Source organism: Anas acuta, chromosome 1, assembly GCF_963932015.1.
Source record: "Anas acuta chromosome 1, bAnaAcu1.1, whole genome shotgun sequence".
Taxonomy (NCBI): domain Eukaryota; kingdom Metazoa; phylum Chordata; class Aves; order Anseriformes; family Anatidae; genus Anas; species Anas acuta.
In genome coordinates this window covers 55187623-55203028 of record NC_088979.1, presented here as the reverse complement: position 1 = coordinate 55203028, position 15406 = coordinate 55187623, and the positions used below count along the sequence as shown (strand labels likewise).

At 46.7% G+C, this 15406-nt stretch overlaps 1 protein-coding gene across 2 annotated transcripts in view; it reads right to left on the bottom strand.

Moving 5' to 3' along the window:
- The window catches only part of PCCA (propionyl-CoA carboxylase subunit alpha), a 278772-nt gene extending 269188 nt beyond the window's left edge, over positions 1-9584 (bottom strand). The window contains exons 1-2 of one of the 2 annotated variants that reach the window (XM_068677675.1): positions 9429-9584; positions 1177-1254 (exon numbers count right to left, since the gene is read on the bottom strand). In XM_068677675.1, the coding sequence (XP_068533776.1) occupies positions 1177-1254; positions 9429-9482 (132 nt within the window). In that variant the 5' untranslated portion in view covers positions 9483-9584. Of the gene's footprint in view, positions 1-1176; positions 1255-3702; positions 3736-9428 lie in introns of those variants that run through there. The other variant, XM_068677680.1, reaches the window with a different exon arrangement.
- Between the last annotated feature and the right edge of the window lie 5822 nt (positions 9585-15406).

Here is a 15406-nt window from a genome sequence, read left to right as displayed (position 1 = left end):
ATTTCCACTAATGAGCTTACAAAAGCCTGCTACCACAGTCTGGGAATTACAAAACCAGTGCAGGAGGCAGCAAAGGGAGAAGGCAGGGAAGACCTTGAGCTACCTGGAGAAGCCACTGGCTGGAGTGACATGGCTTGTAGTTAAAATAAACCAAAGACCTGATTGCATTGTCTAAACATAATTATGCCTTTAGAAAAGGATCAGGGCCTTGAACAAGCAAAAAGACTAAGAATACAGGAAGCATTTGGTAAGTCAAGAGTTATTTCTTCAGGAGACTTTTTCTGCCAGCCAGGGTTCTGGGCACACACTGGTTTCTCTCCCCCTGTTTTCTAATACTGTTTCACTCCTGGTTAATCACCCCTACCCTGGTAGATATGGGGCAAGCCTAAGCGTGCTGAAGTGCTGGCATTCCTGCCCTTCAGTACGAGCCTACCTTCAGCCACGTTATTTTTCCAAGTGTGTTACTTTAGAAGCCATGCCAAGACAACCTCCCACAGGAAAAGTTTTTCTTGGCTAGTAACTGTAAATTGAGATTGCTACCGCACAAGTCTGTCAGCGAGTCTGACAGAGAGCTCAGGCAAACCCGTGTTCCTGCTGCCGTCTCCAAAATGAGGATGTAGCATGCTCTGCAGGCCTCACACAGCCATCTTCATCCAGGCTCTGCAGCTCTCACCCCTGCACGTGAGTAACAAGCTGGATTTGGACAAGGTGCATCAGACCATCTAACAGATGTGCTGCAACTACTGCATTTATATAAACATATATAAATATATATATATATGCACACAGGTTTTTTGGTGTTTGTTTTTAAGAACTGTGTTTAGATAGTCTAGCATACAATAGTTTTAACAGGCCTGCACCTCCCACAGCACATAAAACATTAAGAATAGTTGTGTCAAAATTGTAACTTGTTCAGGCCAGTATGTACCCGTCCCAAGCTCACAATCGCTTCTCCAACCAAGACACGCACTTGACATAATATCCAATCCCAGAAAATATACTGCAAGAAACTTTAATTTGAAGAAGAATGTGCAACTAAATCAGTGATAGCACAGGGGGTTCACTGGGAGAACTGCTGTTGTCAGCAACAGCACAGGGGAGAGGATAGCTTTGAAAGCCAAACATCAATGATACAGTAAAGCATTAAAGAGGGAAACCATACACCAGGCTACTCACCTTTTCATTTGGATCATATGTGACTGAATACAGCTTATGGGATGTTTTAAGGTACCGTCTCGTACAGAGCGTTTCACACTGCAGAAGAGAGAGGGAGTTAAACATTTCTTCTCTTGCTACTGTATGCCAGGAAGACAGAAACAGTTCATATACTGACATCTTGAGGAAACTCTTCCTTATTCTTCCCTGCCCCTCCTTGCATTCCCCCACAAAGCAGAGAGAATCTTTTAAGGATCTGCCTCCCCCCCACAAACATTCACACAGCAAAAAGCAACCTCAGATGCTGGTTTGGCTCCCAGTCTTCCCCACCACAACCCCATCATGACAGCGGTCTAAGGATGAGAGAGGTTTTTTCGAGGCTTATATTTCTTTATCTTTCAACAGCCACACTGCTCCTGTTTTGCAACAGGATCTTCCCACCCTCACCTAAAGCATTCCCAGGTCACTCCATCACCCTACAAGTCCCTGATGATACACCACCAATAACCTCCAATTCTCAAGTCCAACCTCAAAAAATAAAATCCAGAAAAATAACACGAAAAGCAAGTTATACTAGAGGCTCTAGAATCAAAATTGGAGGTTTAGAAGTTGTGTTTTGGCCGTTTGTTTTCAGATGTTAATTATTCTTCATCTGAGGATGCAACAGGACGAGCTGCTTCAGGCTCTGAAGAGGGAAAACACAGTTAGGATCATAATTCTGCCAACCACAACCACCAGTTGGCCATTATTCCAAGTTCCTGGCAGGACGCTTGCACCTTCAGCAACCTTATTGTTATCTAGATCCCATCAGAGGGAGAAGCAAGGTCAGCTGTGGCAGCAGAAGCACAGCATATTCTCCTGCTGCAGAGTACACGCAGTTAGGTGGCTGAGTCCCAGACCCTGCAGTCCCTCCTCCCAGGCCCTACAGACAGAAGTGGACCGCAAATAGCCTGAACCTTGTCATATAGGATGCGCCAGAAAATCTCCATCAAGTTATTAGCCACTGAAGAAAGTAATTGAATGGTCAGAGGGACTAACCTAAAGACTTGTAGTTAGCTGGGGGAAGGCACAAAGCCTCTGAACTTTCTTGTGAACACCTTTCATACAAAGCTAGCTTTTAACGCATATGAGAAGGCAGAAAAGCTGTGCCACAGATGGAGAGTGAAAGGAAAAGCTCTGTTGGGAAAAGTACAGTTAGCATTAAATTTCAGAATTTAAGCCATGCCTTGAAAAAATCCCTATACAAACCTAAACATTTTATATAGAAAAGTTAAGCAGTTGATCAATTAAAAAAAAAAATTGAAGACTCAACTGCACTCAGCTCTGCTTTACACTACAGAATCAGACAGTTTTCACATAAAAGTCTTGTCCTAGCCTAAACCAGTTATGATGCAGCGTTAGAAAACTTAGCTACCTCCTACACAGACACATCAGTTATAGTGCCCTGAATTGAATACATGTGGGGTAACTTCCAAAACCAGATCAAGTCTATTGCTCAGCTCAGCCAAATGGGAAGCATCTCGCTCTAATTCACAGCTTTGGAAAGACAGGGTGGGGGGGGAGGTTTCTATTTTCTGTGCATCTGTACTGCTAAACACAAAGGTTTAAGAGCTTGCTTACTCTAGAATCCACTTCAGGAAGATTCTCCTTAAAGGTCTGCTCCTAGCCACTGAACGATTGGGTGTGTATTGAGAAGCAATTAGACATTTTGTAAATAATGCATGGCTAGGGCCACAGAGGGACACTGCAAAGCGCTATCTGCAAAGAGACAGCTACTCAGCTGCCACCTACCTCTGGGCTCCCTCTATAGTTAGGTTCATCTACAAGATGCACCAAAACTCAAACTCTCAAAATCAGCCAAGCCAGTCTAGACCACAAGGTGCAGTAAGTGGCTGCCTCCCAAAATCCACGCGTGCTCCAGGGATGCCTTATAGAACAAAGGGATAACTTATCATATTTAAGAGTACAGCTGAGATTTATACATCACGATACCTTCATAGCTGTTATAGTTCTCTTCTAGCCCGAGATGTAGGCCATTATACTTACAAGCCATTACACAAAACAGCTCCTCATACTGTAGCCACCAGTATCCAAAGAAAGCATTCCTTTTTACTGGATTTCTAGGTTTTACTGCCTGTTGTCCTAGCTGTCTTGTTTTGTAGTTCTTAGTAATTGCCTGTTGCAGAAGAAATCTCACCCACACCACGCCAGGCAAGGCAGGAAAACAGAAGGAAGGACCCAGAGGGCACCTTCCCTGAAGCTCCATCTCCGCAGCAGCGCGTAGCCTGGCTGTAACACTCCCCCAGCAAGGAGCGGGTGGATGCTAATCCCTTCCAGATGAAAAAAACAGCTTAGATCAGTCTCCCACACTCTGGCAAGCGCTCAAGCGTTAGAAGAAAAGTCAGGCACAACTTAACCGCTGACATCTGTCACTTCATTTCGCAGGCAGCTTATCAGCAAACAGTAGGCACGCCTTTTGAAAAACCTATTGCGTCCAGCAGCACGCAGGAGCAACAGCTCTATCACAACAGCTGTATCCAAACCTACCTTGATTTCTAACCACATCTTTCCCCGGCGCCCCTCCTCAAAAGGAAAAAAGAGAAAAAAGCAGCTGTGAAGTGGCCTAAGTGGGTTTCCACAGCCATCACTGATCTCTGATGCACAGCTCCTAGTTATTTAACTCGTTCAGCACCAGCTTAGCTGTGCCCACTTCCCTTTTATTAAGAGAGTGATGGAAACCACACAATTCTACATTAGCCAAGATGTTGGGGAAAAAAAAAAAAATCCCAGAACTCAAACCTCAATCAAGTACGGGACCTAATGACTTTTTCCTACCTTGCCAAACTCAGGTAGCTCATATCCATTACAATCTATTTCTGTCGTGACTGGTTACCTCAATTTGATAAACATCTTGACTCTTGAAAGTTCAAGGCTACAGACTACTGCTTTTTATTTATGAGAGCTCAGCTCCGGACTGAGGAGCTTGGCTTTGATTTTCCCACCCCTATGGGATCTGCTCTTCCCTAGCTGCCCCATGTCAGAGCAGAGCCAGCTCCAGCTGGCTCCGAAGGGACCTGCTGCTGGCCAGAGCGGAGGCAATAAGTGACACTGGTTGCACCTCTGGGAGAACAGATTTAAGGAAGGAGAAAAAAAAAACTGCTGTGCAACAGCAGCTGGGAGAGTGGGGTGAGGAAATGTGAAGGAAGCAGCCCTGCAGACAGCAGGGTCAGTGCAGGAGGTGCTCCAGGCACCAGAACTTTGCAGCCCCCGCTGCTACCAAAACCATACCACCTAAACTTAATATATCATGCTAGGATGGTATTTTGGAAACACATCTTGCTTTTACTGTTTAATTACACAACAGCCAAACTGACTTTTGACCTGAACAGCTATACTAGCCCTAAAATAATTCCATGTAAATCAAAGTACGCAGTAATTTGTACAATGGCACATTCACTGCAGCTTTGAGGCCCAGCAGAGAATCTCCCAGGGCCCCAAGGCAACCCTGTGAAACCTCCTCAGGTGGTGGTTTAAGGACATGGCACACAGTAACAAAATAGAAAATAATTAACTTATTATTTATAGATGACTTGTGTGTGTTTTTAAAGACGTCCCTTATCCAGGGAGGATGTTTCCCTGCTGTACAGGTCATCTGGTAAATACCTTGCTGCTACTGAGCCGCCTGGGCAGAGGAGTCTCCGAGTCGAAATGGAGATGGAGTTCCAGATTTCAGAGAGGAAAAGCTCCACACACCAAGGTTTGCTTTAATACATCTAGCAGTGGCAGGCATGTACATTTTAGCCTTACTGGAAGATACAGTAAGCAGTGCCCAACAGTAACAGCTAGAGCAGCACACTTGCTTTTCGTATTCTAATTCCTCCTTTTGCTTTCTGCCAGAGATCCTACCACCATATATTTGTGCCCCAATGGTTTCCAAGATTCAAGTTCAAGACTTGAAGGTGTATTCGGTAGAGGAACACCTCCACATTTCCAGTTTATTTCCCATTAGCCATAAGTATTTCTGAGTAATCCTGAACATGAAGACGTAGTATCTCCCCTATTTTATTACGCAGCAACTTTTCTGATTCTTTTTCAACTCACCCGACAATCCCTTGACAGATTATGTATACAACATATAGAAAGCAGACGCTTCTACATGTCTGCAAGAATTTTAATCTGTAACGTTGAAATGTTTAGCTTGTTAATACAAGATTGTACATATCCTTTAACCATGAAAGCAGCCATAATAATGCTTTCCCCCCCATACTAATCAAGCGCTTTCCCTCCTTTGTACTCTCTCAGAAAGTGCTGAACAGCAAAGCACTTGTAACTACAAGCAGATCCTCCTGAAGCCAGCTTCAAACAAACAAAAACACCGCACAGTGTTCTGTAAGGTCCACTGCATTATAATACATGCAGCTCCTTCACTCTCAGGTCTGAGAATCACTGGCTATTCCAGGAGGCAGAGAGGAAACCCAATTTTCATGTCTGCCAACACAGCAGGCAAGCTACAAGCAAGGGAACTCCTAACACCCAAGGCTATTTTTAAAAACTAAGTCATTCCTACACCCAAGTACCTTCTCCCTTGTGCCAGTACAGAAGTTTGTACAGTCACATGGTGAATCGAACTAGGGAATACGGCCAGCTGAAAAGATACTCACAAAGAGCAGGGAAAATTTGTTCTCTGCCAGATTTCTGTCCTGTTTATCCACTTAGATACTCAAATAGCAGCATTGGGTCAAGCTGGAAGGAGACAGGAGCTGAAAAGCTATGGCCCGCGATCAAAACCTAACAGCTGCAGAAAGCTGGAACAGTTTCTCACAGCACCAGCTTAAACAGCTCCAACAAGGCTAGAGCCTGTGAAAGAGATCCCAGCACCATAACAATGATGCAAGAACCACCAATGCAAAGTCTGGACAGAAAAAAAAAAAGCAAATAAAAACAAACAAAAAAAATCTCAGAGCAAGACTTTTTATTTTTTTTAAACCTGGTGTAAACTTTAATGAAGTTTAACTTTATCTCCAGAAAAAAAAAGTCTCACCCACAGCAGATGGCACAGCATGCTTTGCCTGCAGGATCCAGACAGCTACTTCTGGAAGCAAAGTGACTAAAGACAGAAATCTTGATCCGTGAACCTCTTTGAGAGTACTTACCAGTACTAAAAGTCTGTAGTTTATATACTGGAAACAATCCCTGAACTCCACAACTGTAGGACATCTCCCCAAATTAGTGACCATTCTGGCTCCCTTCCTACATGTAGGATGATCCCTACCTTGCCATCCCCTCTGGCCTAATGCTTCTGTGCTCACAAACAAGGGGGAAAACATCTCCCTGGACTAACAGCATGCTTAAGAAAAAATCCCACAGAAGAGAGAGAGGAGCTCCCACTGTACAGGTAACTTCTAGGACTTAAAAAAAAAAAAAAAAAAAAAGTGAATGCTCAGATAACTTATCAGAGCACAGAAACTTTCCATACATTTAGTTGAACCACTCCAAATTAATCTACACTGATAAAAACCCACGTGTCAGCAGATTTCATAGTGTACATTATTTATAACTTTCTCCTCCATTATTTTAGCCTGACAGCTTTCTCAGAAGAGTTTTGAAACCTCAATATCTAAAGCCATCTCTCAGCCTCATATAGTAACCACCACCTCCTTTCAAGATCAGATTTTCTCCCAGTTCCAGAAGTGCAAAGCACTCAAAAGGAAGTTTTAGTTACACAGAATTAGATCTGCATAAAATCTAACACACAAGCATTAAGCTTAGAAACACAGTAATTAGTTAAATCTCCAGTTGCATGTTTTTTCTCTGCCCTTTCTCAATTCTTTCACTGACTTCCACGAGAGAGTAAAGAAGCCAAGGGCAAGTGGCCAGCTACTAGCCCTAGAAAGAAAAAAAACACACCCACACACTAATGTGCTTGGAGCCCTTACAAGTTTGAAGATTTAAACGGTAGCATGTGCCTATGTCAGCAAAGAATACAGGAATCTGGGAGAGCAATTCCCATGCAAACCTGACTGAATGTTTTCCAGTCACTGACAACTTGAAGGTGACTTTCCTACACAGATAATAAAGGCTAAAAAAACCACGTCAGTTACATAAGGCGCAAGTGCTACTAGGTAGCTTTTCGTTCTACAAAGTGTCACTCATGAAACATTTCTATACCATTTACAGTGATGCAGTCAGGTATCAAATCCTTGATCCCTTAAAAGAAAGGAGGCACAGCTGGCCTTTCACAGGGACACTCCAAAGGACTGACATCAAAGTCCTTGGACTATTTAGTGGAAGAAGCATGTCTTCCACACAAATATACAGGTACCAAGAACAGCATCAGCCTTCCGCTAGTTTCAAATTAATCTCCAATCACTCCCAAACTTCTCTTGTTGTTTAAGAAACTTCTCTCCCATACACTTTCACAGCACCACAGGTGTGCTCTGCATGTTTCCCAATAAAAAATACCTAGGTAAAGTAAATCCTTTTGGTCTTTAGCCCCTTCTCAAGCTGACCTGCCCTTGCAGCACAAACCACTGCTGTTACTGTGGTGGTTTCACACTGGTTGGCAGCTGAGCTTCACCACGCCACTCTCTCACTCCCCCTCCTCAAAGGGAAAGGGGGAGAAAATATGATGGAAAAAGGCTCTTGAGTTCAGATAAGGACAGGGAGATCACTATCCTATTACTGCCACGGGCAGAACTGTCTCAGCATAAGGGAGATTAATATAATTTATTGCCTACTAATCACAGACTAGAGCAATGAGAAACTAGAAGTGAATGAAAAACACCTTCCCCCATCCACCTCCAATGTCCACCACTTCCACGGGCTGCAGCGTGGAGATCTGCTCCATGTGGGACCCATGGGCTGCAGGGGGACAGCCTGCTCCACCAGGGGCCTCTCCACAGGCCAAAGGGGAACTGCTGCTGCCTGCCTGGAGCACCTCCTGCCCTCCTGCTGCACTCACCTGGGGGCTGCAGGGCTGCTTCTCACACATCACTCTCCCAACTGCTGTTGTACAGCTGGTTTTATTTGTCTGTGGGTGTTTTTGTTGGTGGTGGTGGTGGTTTTTTTTTTTTTCCTTTCCTTAAATCTGCTCTCCCAGAGGTCCAACCAGCACTGCTCACTGTCTCAGCTCTGGCCACCAGCGGGTCCCTTTTGGAGCCATCTGGGGCTGGCTCTGATCTGACACAGGGCAGCTGCTGGGCTCTGCTCACAGAAGCCACCCCTGCAGCTCCCTGCTACCAAAACCTTTCTGTGTAAACCCCATACAGTTACACGATCCCTGAAAACACGTGATGACTTCCTTACAGTGTAGTTTAGGAGTTACATTTCTGGAGAGACACCTATCCCAGAACTATACAGAGAAAAATAATTCTGCAAGTGATTCCTCCCTCCTCCACTTGAACTTGCAGACCTCTACACAAAATTTCCTTTTTGTGAAAAACCCAGACTCTTCCTATTGTGAGCAGAGCTATTTTGCACCACTTTTCCTTTATGTAAAGCAGTGAGTTTCACATAACTGTTACACAATGCAGTGAGATATTGCGGTTTGCTCTTATCCAAAATAATCTCGTCTGTCTGTTAAAGCAAAGCAAAGCAATCTGCAGGAGTAATAGAGCAGAAAGCAGTGAGTGCCTCAGCAGAGATATCGTAGCTTAAGGCTTTCTAAATGTTTAAAGTCTTCAGCAAAAACATTAGCACAGATCTGCAATGGGCTTCTCGCATTTCCAGGACCAGTAAGAGGAGAATGCCACTAAAAAGCTTGAGGTGACAGCTGAAAGAGCCACAGCTATGCGGAGGAATGGGTGGGTAAGAGACAGCACGTTTGCAGGAAGGAATAACCCCTTGCTATGAATTAAGATGTGCAAGTAAAAATAACAGAGAACCATGCCCTTCATAGCAATTAAAGCGTTGTTCCCATTAGGATGTATCCCTCAGTTTTGATCAACTCCTCTTTAACCGAGGGAGAGGAGAGAAGCAGAGAGGCACAGCACACAACCCCTCCAGCAGGGAAAAAAATTAAATTACGAAAAATGAAAGCACAGGGACCCCTCCACCAAGCCCAGCAGCACACAGCAGCCGGGCTCCACCACGCACCCTGCCCTCAGCGGGTCACCCACAGCCCGACCCCAAACGGGGCTCCTAGCGCTCCGCAAGCGCTGCTTCCCGAGCACCACCCCCAAACCCCACAGCACCCCAAAACCCCCGGGGTACACCCCCAAACCCTTGCTGACCGCGGGGGCACCCCCTGCCCCCTCACAGCCCCCGGCTCTCACCTCCAGCAGCGCCCGCAGCCGGCCCCGCGCCGCGCCGCCCAGCGCCGCCGCCATGTCGGCCACCGCCCCGCCCGACCACCCTTTCACCCGGCCGGGGCCGGGCCGCTCGCAGCCAATCCCCGCGGCCACGGCAGGCGGCGGGGCCGGGAGGGAGAGGAGGGAGGCGGAGGATGGCGGAGCCACAGCCCCCGGTTTGAGCTCCCTGCACCGCTGGGAGCATCCCCAGGGTCCCCCCCCCCCTCCCCCTGCGCCGCGGTTTCGTGTGCCTCCCGCTCCGGGCTCGCTGCCGGCTGAAATCGCGGCCCCCGCTTTGGATTCGCCCGAAAAGGGGCTCTGAGGAAGGGGGCTCAGGGCTTAGTGTTATCTTCCCCCCTTCTTGGAGGAGGCAAAGTGGTGAAAATCGTGGCCTCGTGGTTCTGGCGTGGCTGTCTCAGCCTGCTGTAGCAGTGCTGGGGAAGGCTGCGTGGGGGCAGGAGGGAAAATGGTCGCGCACCCCTGCTGCACGCTATAGTTCAGCTGCAGGGCTTCGCTCCTTCCTCCCAGCTATGATTAAAACAAAATCTGCATGGAGTGGCCTCTGTTTATGCATTATAGCATTTTCTCTGCTGTGCTAGCAGTGCCTATCAGAGCCGCGCAGGTGGGAATGCTGCAGGAAAACCGCTCTCGTTGTGCCTGAAGGAGGTCACCGCGTTCACAACCGGCCGCCAAGGGGACGCAGCAGATTCCCAGCACGCCTGGGAAGTCTTTGAAAGCCAGCAGACGGGACCAAGAGCAAAAGGAAGGTACAAAACATGCAGCCCTTCACCGTGGGCTCTGCACGTGGTGGATCAGATGTACGGAGACGTCCACCAGGACAGCGTGCAGGACGATATCCTGAGGCACCTGACGTCAGTTCCTCCGGCATCCGCCAAGCACACGGTCCCACGGCAGCACCACGGCGTTTTCGTTTTGCTCCACAGCAGAGACCGTGTTTGCAGGCCCCGGCTGCGGCACGGGCAGCCACCTACGGTGGCACTTCAAAGCAGCCCCCCCACCGCTGCAAAGGGAAGCTGGCTGGGATTACACAGAGGCGCCGCAGCAAAGAGAAACTTCACAGCCAGCTGGGCGCATGGAGGGCTCGATGCGGGGAGAAACGGCCTGGTGCATGCCAGGTTCCACATGAAGCTAAGGCAAAACCTCTTGCATGTGGACAGGACTGAAAAAAAAAGAAAAGAAAAAAACAGCTCAGGAATGCTAACCATCATCCCGTTGCACATGACGTTTCCTGCTTTTGCTATGGCTCAATTTGACTGACAGGTTTTACTAATGGTCTTTTTACCTTGTCTAGTTTAAATGGGTACTGCACGTGAACAGTAAATTTTCATTTCTAACAAGAAAAGGAAGATACTGAATGGATCAGGATTACACGTGGTTACTATCGAACATTTCAAAAACACCGAGAGGGCGAGAGGGTAACATCACCAGTGCTAGAGGGTAATATCAGCAGATTTACAAAAATAAATTGCAAAAATGAAGTATCTACAAAAATTAAAGGGTACACAGGTTTGGAAAAAAAATAAAACCTTAATTCTGCAAGTCTGCAAGCATTTTTGTAATGTTGTAGCTCTAAGTATGCACTGCTGTCTCAGTTACTAAAGCTATTAATATGCACAAAGTTAAGAAGGTTTAGGAGACACTGGAATACTGGGCAATGTGTTCTAATTATTTTGAAGGGATCCCGAGGAACTGCAGTTTTTGATGCTGAGAATTTCCTCCTCGATCCCTTCTTTTCAGGGGAGATACTCTAGTCTTGTAAAGTAATTCCAAATTTAGGAATCATAAGCTGTTGTGTCATCATCTGACTTTTAACCCATAACCCAGAGAGAAATGTGGAGTAATTGTAATTCTCCTTCCTTCATCTAATAAGGACTATATTGTATCAGGTTTATAGAACATGAAATGCATTATGCACAAAAGACTGTGACTGAAGAGCTCAAAGCCAGGAGAAGTCTTTGAAGTACCTGTTATATATTCTGTAAACAGTCTGTGCTTCTATCAGCATTCTGCTCAACACACTGAGAGAGACAGAAATTCATCCGTGGAGTCAGCCAAGTCAATATCACTATGCATCTCTCCACTAAGTACCCACAGAAAAATCTTGACTGTGAAGATCCCTCATGCAAGATTCACCTGTAAGAGTCAAGAGTTGTCGGCCAGGGGTTGTTAAGCACCCCAGGAAAGCCCTGAAGCTGGGAGCAGCCATGGATATAGGGGACCCAGGATGGGGTTCAATGGGGCACCTTGTTTCATCCCCACACCCAGCTGCACAAGCTTTGAGGCTTCTTAGGGGTGGCAGAGAAAACCTCCAGGGGTCATCAGAGGTGACCATACCCCCACTTCAGCGGTGGCTTGATCCCCAAGCTAGGTTAGCCTTTTTTGGGCCAACACACTGTGATCCCCTTGACTACCCAGGGCCTGACCCTACACAGCTTTCAGGGCTACTTTGGGGCAGCCTGAATCACCCCAGCTGCTGGGACTGCCCAGAGAGGGCTTGAAACCTCCAGACCTGCCTGGTTTCTCACAGATACCACCTCAGCCCCTCCAACCACAAGCCTCTGGTACTCCTCAGGGTGTCCTGATTCTTCTCCCCAGGTTCCTAGGCTGCTCAAGGACAGCCTGGACCCCTGAGTGCCTTGATTTCTATCCTGGGGGGACCTGCTCTGAGGGACCTCAAATATGGCCTTCCACTGACATGGGCTCTACTGAGGGGGCCAGATTCTCCTCCCCAGCTGGTCTCCAGGATAGCTTAACACCCCTCCAGCCTTTGGAGTTTTCTTGGGGAAGCTCTGAGCCCTCATCCACCCCAGTAAGGCCCCGGGGCTGTTTGACCTCTTTCCCACCTTACTAGGCTGCTCAAGGAACCCATGTTTTCATCCCCAAGCCCTGTTCCCAGCCAATGGACTACTCAGGCTTGATTATCCCACATTTGCCCAGCCTCATCAGCTTGAGCTTCATCCCAGCTTCCTGCTGTTGGTCAGCCCAAATCTGCCTTTCACCAGCCATTTAGCCTCACAGAGGGGAGCCATAGGATGGACAGTGTCCTTGCCACCAGGACACAGCTCCCCAGAGTCTGAACAGGCTGAGCAGAGCCTGGCACTGGTAGCAAGGTCCACAAACAGTCCCAGACAAGGCAAGGTGATGACACACAGCAGGACTGGAACGGCCCTTCAGAGCTATCGGTGGAGGGAGGCCCATGTGAGGCTGGTCGGGGCCATGGAGGCCTATCGATGCACTGGGTGCCAATAATGTCGTAAATGACAGCAGTTATCAAGGAGGACACAGGCACCTTTTGGAAAGGCCTCATGCATAGCTGTGATGAAGTGATACTGCTTAATGGCATTTCTTATGAGATTAGCACAGGAACCACAAGCACCTTGACACTGTGGGGCGATGTCTCTGTGGGAATTGTGTTTCCTGTGGTTTCATGGACTGGAGGGTTCTGCAGGGCTGTGTCAAGGTGGCAGAGACCCAGACAGCTTCTTCCTTTCCCTCAAGCAGTTCTTGAAGAACTCCCTCTATTCATCCATAACTCCCCCACTTCTTGACATAAAAGACATCTCTTTTATTTGATCTCTCAAACTGACCAGATACAATTTTGTGCTTATCTTCAGTGCATTCATAGGTCTGAACGTTGCAGGTAGGAATCACATAAGAGAAAAATAAAGTTACAGGCAGTCTTTATTTCATTCTTCGGTTTCTATGGTTTCAGAAATTTAAAACAAAATGTTTTCATTTTTCACTTGTAGTCTCTTTATCTTGCAGGCACTTTCACTCTGCCAGCTCTGCTAGAATTTTGTTTTGGAGATTTGGCCTTTTTGCCACGTTCACTTTATGCCACAGAGTCAAAGAGAAGGGTTTTCATGACACGGAGATTTCAGTCTATCATAGTCCAGCCTGAATCGTTAGCGAATTACTTTATGAGGTTTCATACTGCCTTAGTAGTTTTACACAGCATATGCTTTGCAGTAATTGTGTTGACTCCCTAGAGCCAGGGAGAGGAGTCGGGGGAATTTGGAAGCTATGTTAATGACTGTGGTACCATTTTAGCAGGCAGTCCTAACTTTGGAGGGTGAATTCCTGCTCTGTGTGCTGAAAAAGCAAAGAAAGAAACAATTTTGTAAGCTAAAGATAAAGGAGTCCTAGCTAGGATTGCTGCTCAGCACATGTATCATGCCTCCAGAGGTTCTGCATGACCAGTCATCTGTCTGGGAAATGGGGAAGAGATCTCTAAAATCAGGGAGGTTCAGACCACTTTCCATATTCTGAAATTCGTTGAAGAACATGGGCACAAATTTTGCTGAGCCTCTTCTCTGTGGCGTTGTTCACGTGGAGTGACAGCAAGCTGACTAGTAGCTCGAAATTTACTGCCTGCTTGTAATGTGAATACAGTTTTAAGCAGCTCTTGATCCTTTCTAAGTCATTAAAAGTAACCCTAAGGATTAAGAAATTTGTAATTCCTTTGATTAAAAAAAAAAAAAAAAAGTGTTGGCAGGGCTAACAAAGATTTGTGCAATGGCTGTCTGGGCTGTCAAGCCCTAAGAGAGTCTTGGTGAATTCCTGCTGTAGTATTTATTCCCTGAAGGTTCATTGCTCAATAAACATTTAAATGCAAGGTTGCTTGTAGAATTTGTTATTCCTGAGCATGGACAAGCTAAAGGAGGAGATGGATTTTCTTAAAAGAGGCAATAAGTTTTGCAGGGCTAAATCATTTGTTTGGATCCCAGCCAGGGCATGAAAGCTTGGGGCAGAGGGAGGCAAACTGGTTTGCTCAAGAGGAAAGGAGACCTTCCCCTTGGATACATGGAGCAACCACTCTCCTGAGTACAGGGGTGGAAATGAAACACCAACGGAGGAAAAGGGAGCAGGCCTGAGAGGAAATATTTGCTCCAGTCTGTTCCTGATGATGGCACCCAGAACTGGCAATGGAAATAGTCTCTGTTGGGTCATGTCTTGCTTTAACAGCCAAGATTTATGTTCTTACCCATCTCCTTCTGATATCTGCTGGAAGCACTGAGAATTTAAATTTGTGGAAAGGAGTTCAAAAAGGCTGAATTTCAAGGTCAAGCAGCACATTCACTTAGTCACAGCTCTCTAACACAAAGGGGTCTCTGTTGTGTGGATGATTCCTTCCCATTTTCCTCAGAATGATAAATGTTTTCTTCTGTATGCGGCATGACATATAATATATGGGTGATAATCCTCATATCAGCCAAGAGGATACTCCTGACTGGTCCTCACTTGCTTGTGAAGGGTATCTAAGCCCTCTTAAGTCTTCACAGCTTTGTTCTGGCATCAGTTGCTAGAGACCATGGTTTCATATTGCTCCTTGGATCCAGTGTTGACAAGGGAGGGCTATGGATTCACCATATGATGCTAGAAAGCACTGGATTTTGGTAGTTCAAAGGATGGTGGAATTAACAAAGACAAGCTTTTGAGGCATTGATTTCAGGAGCACCTGCCTGAGCACAAGTCAGATATTAAGCACTATGGGACAAGCACCACCACCACTGCTTGCTCACTCTCTGCTGTCTCTGAGGGATACAGAGAGGTTTCCCTCATCCACTCAGTCTAGGGCCCAGAGAGGTGACTGAGGAAGGCTGTGCTGGGCTCTGAGTGCACCCATACACCTTAATTGCTCTGACCAGCCACACCAGACCCACACCATCAACCCATTGGCCCCATTTCAGCTCAGCCATGGGTCATCAGGCCCAGTCTGAATTACACTGTAGGTGTGCCTGCTCCTGAGTTACCATTCACTTTTCCTGGATTGAATTCAGAGCTGATGCACTACCTTGCCTCTCTGCCTAATGATTCCTGGACCATCAATGGTGTTCCAGACACCAGGGTGTGCAAACAAAACCCAGGATGTTGTGAGGTGTGAGGACACGCTGTGATGGGAGGGAGGGCTGTGCTGGGCCCTGAGTCCCAACACAACCCTA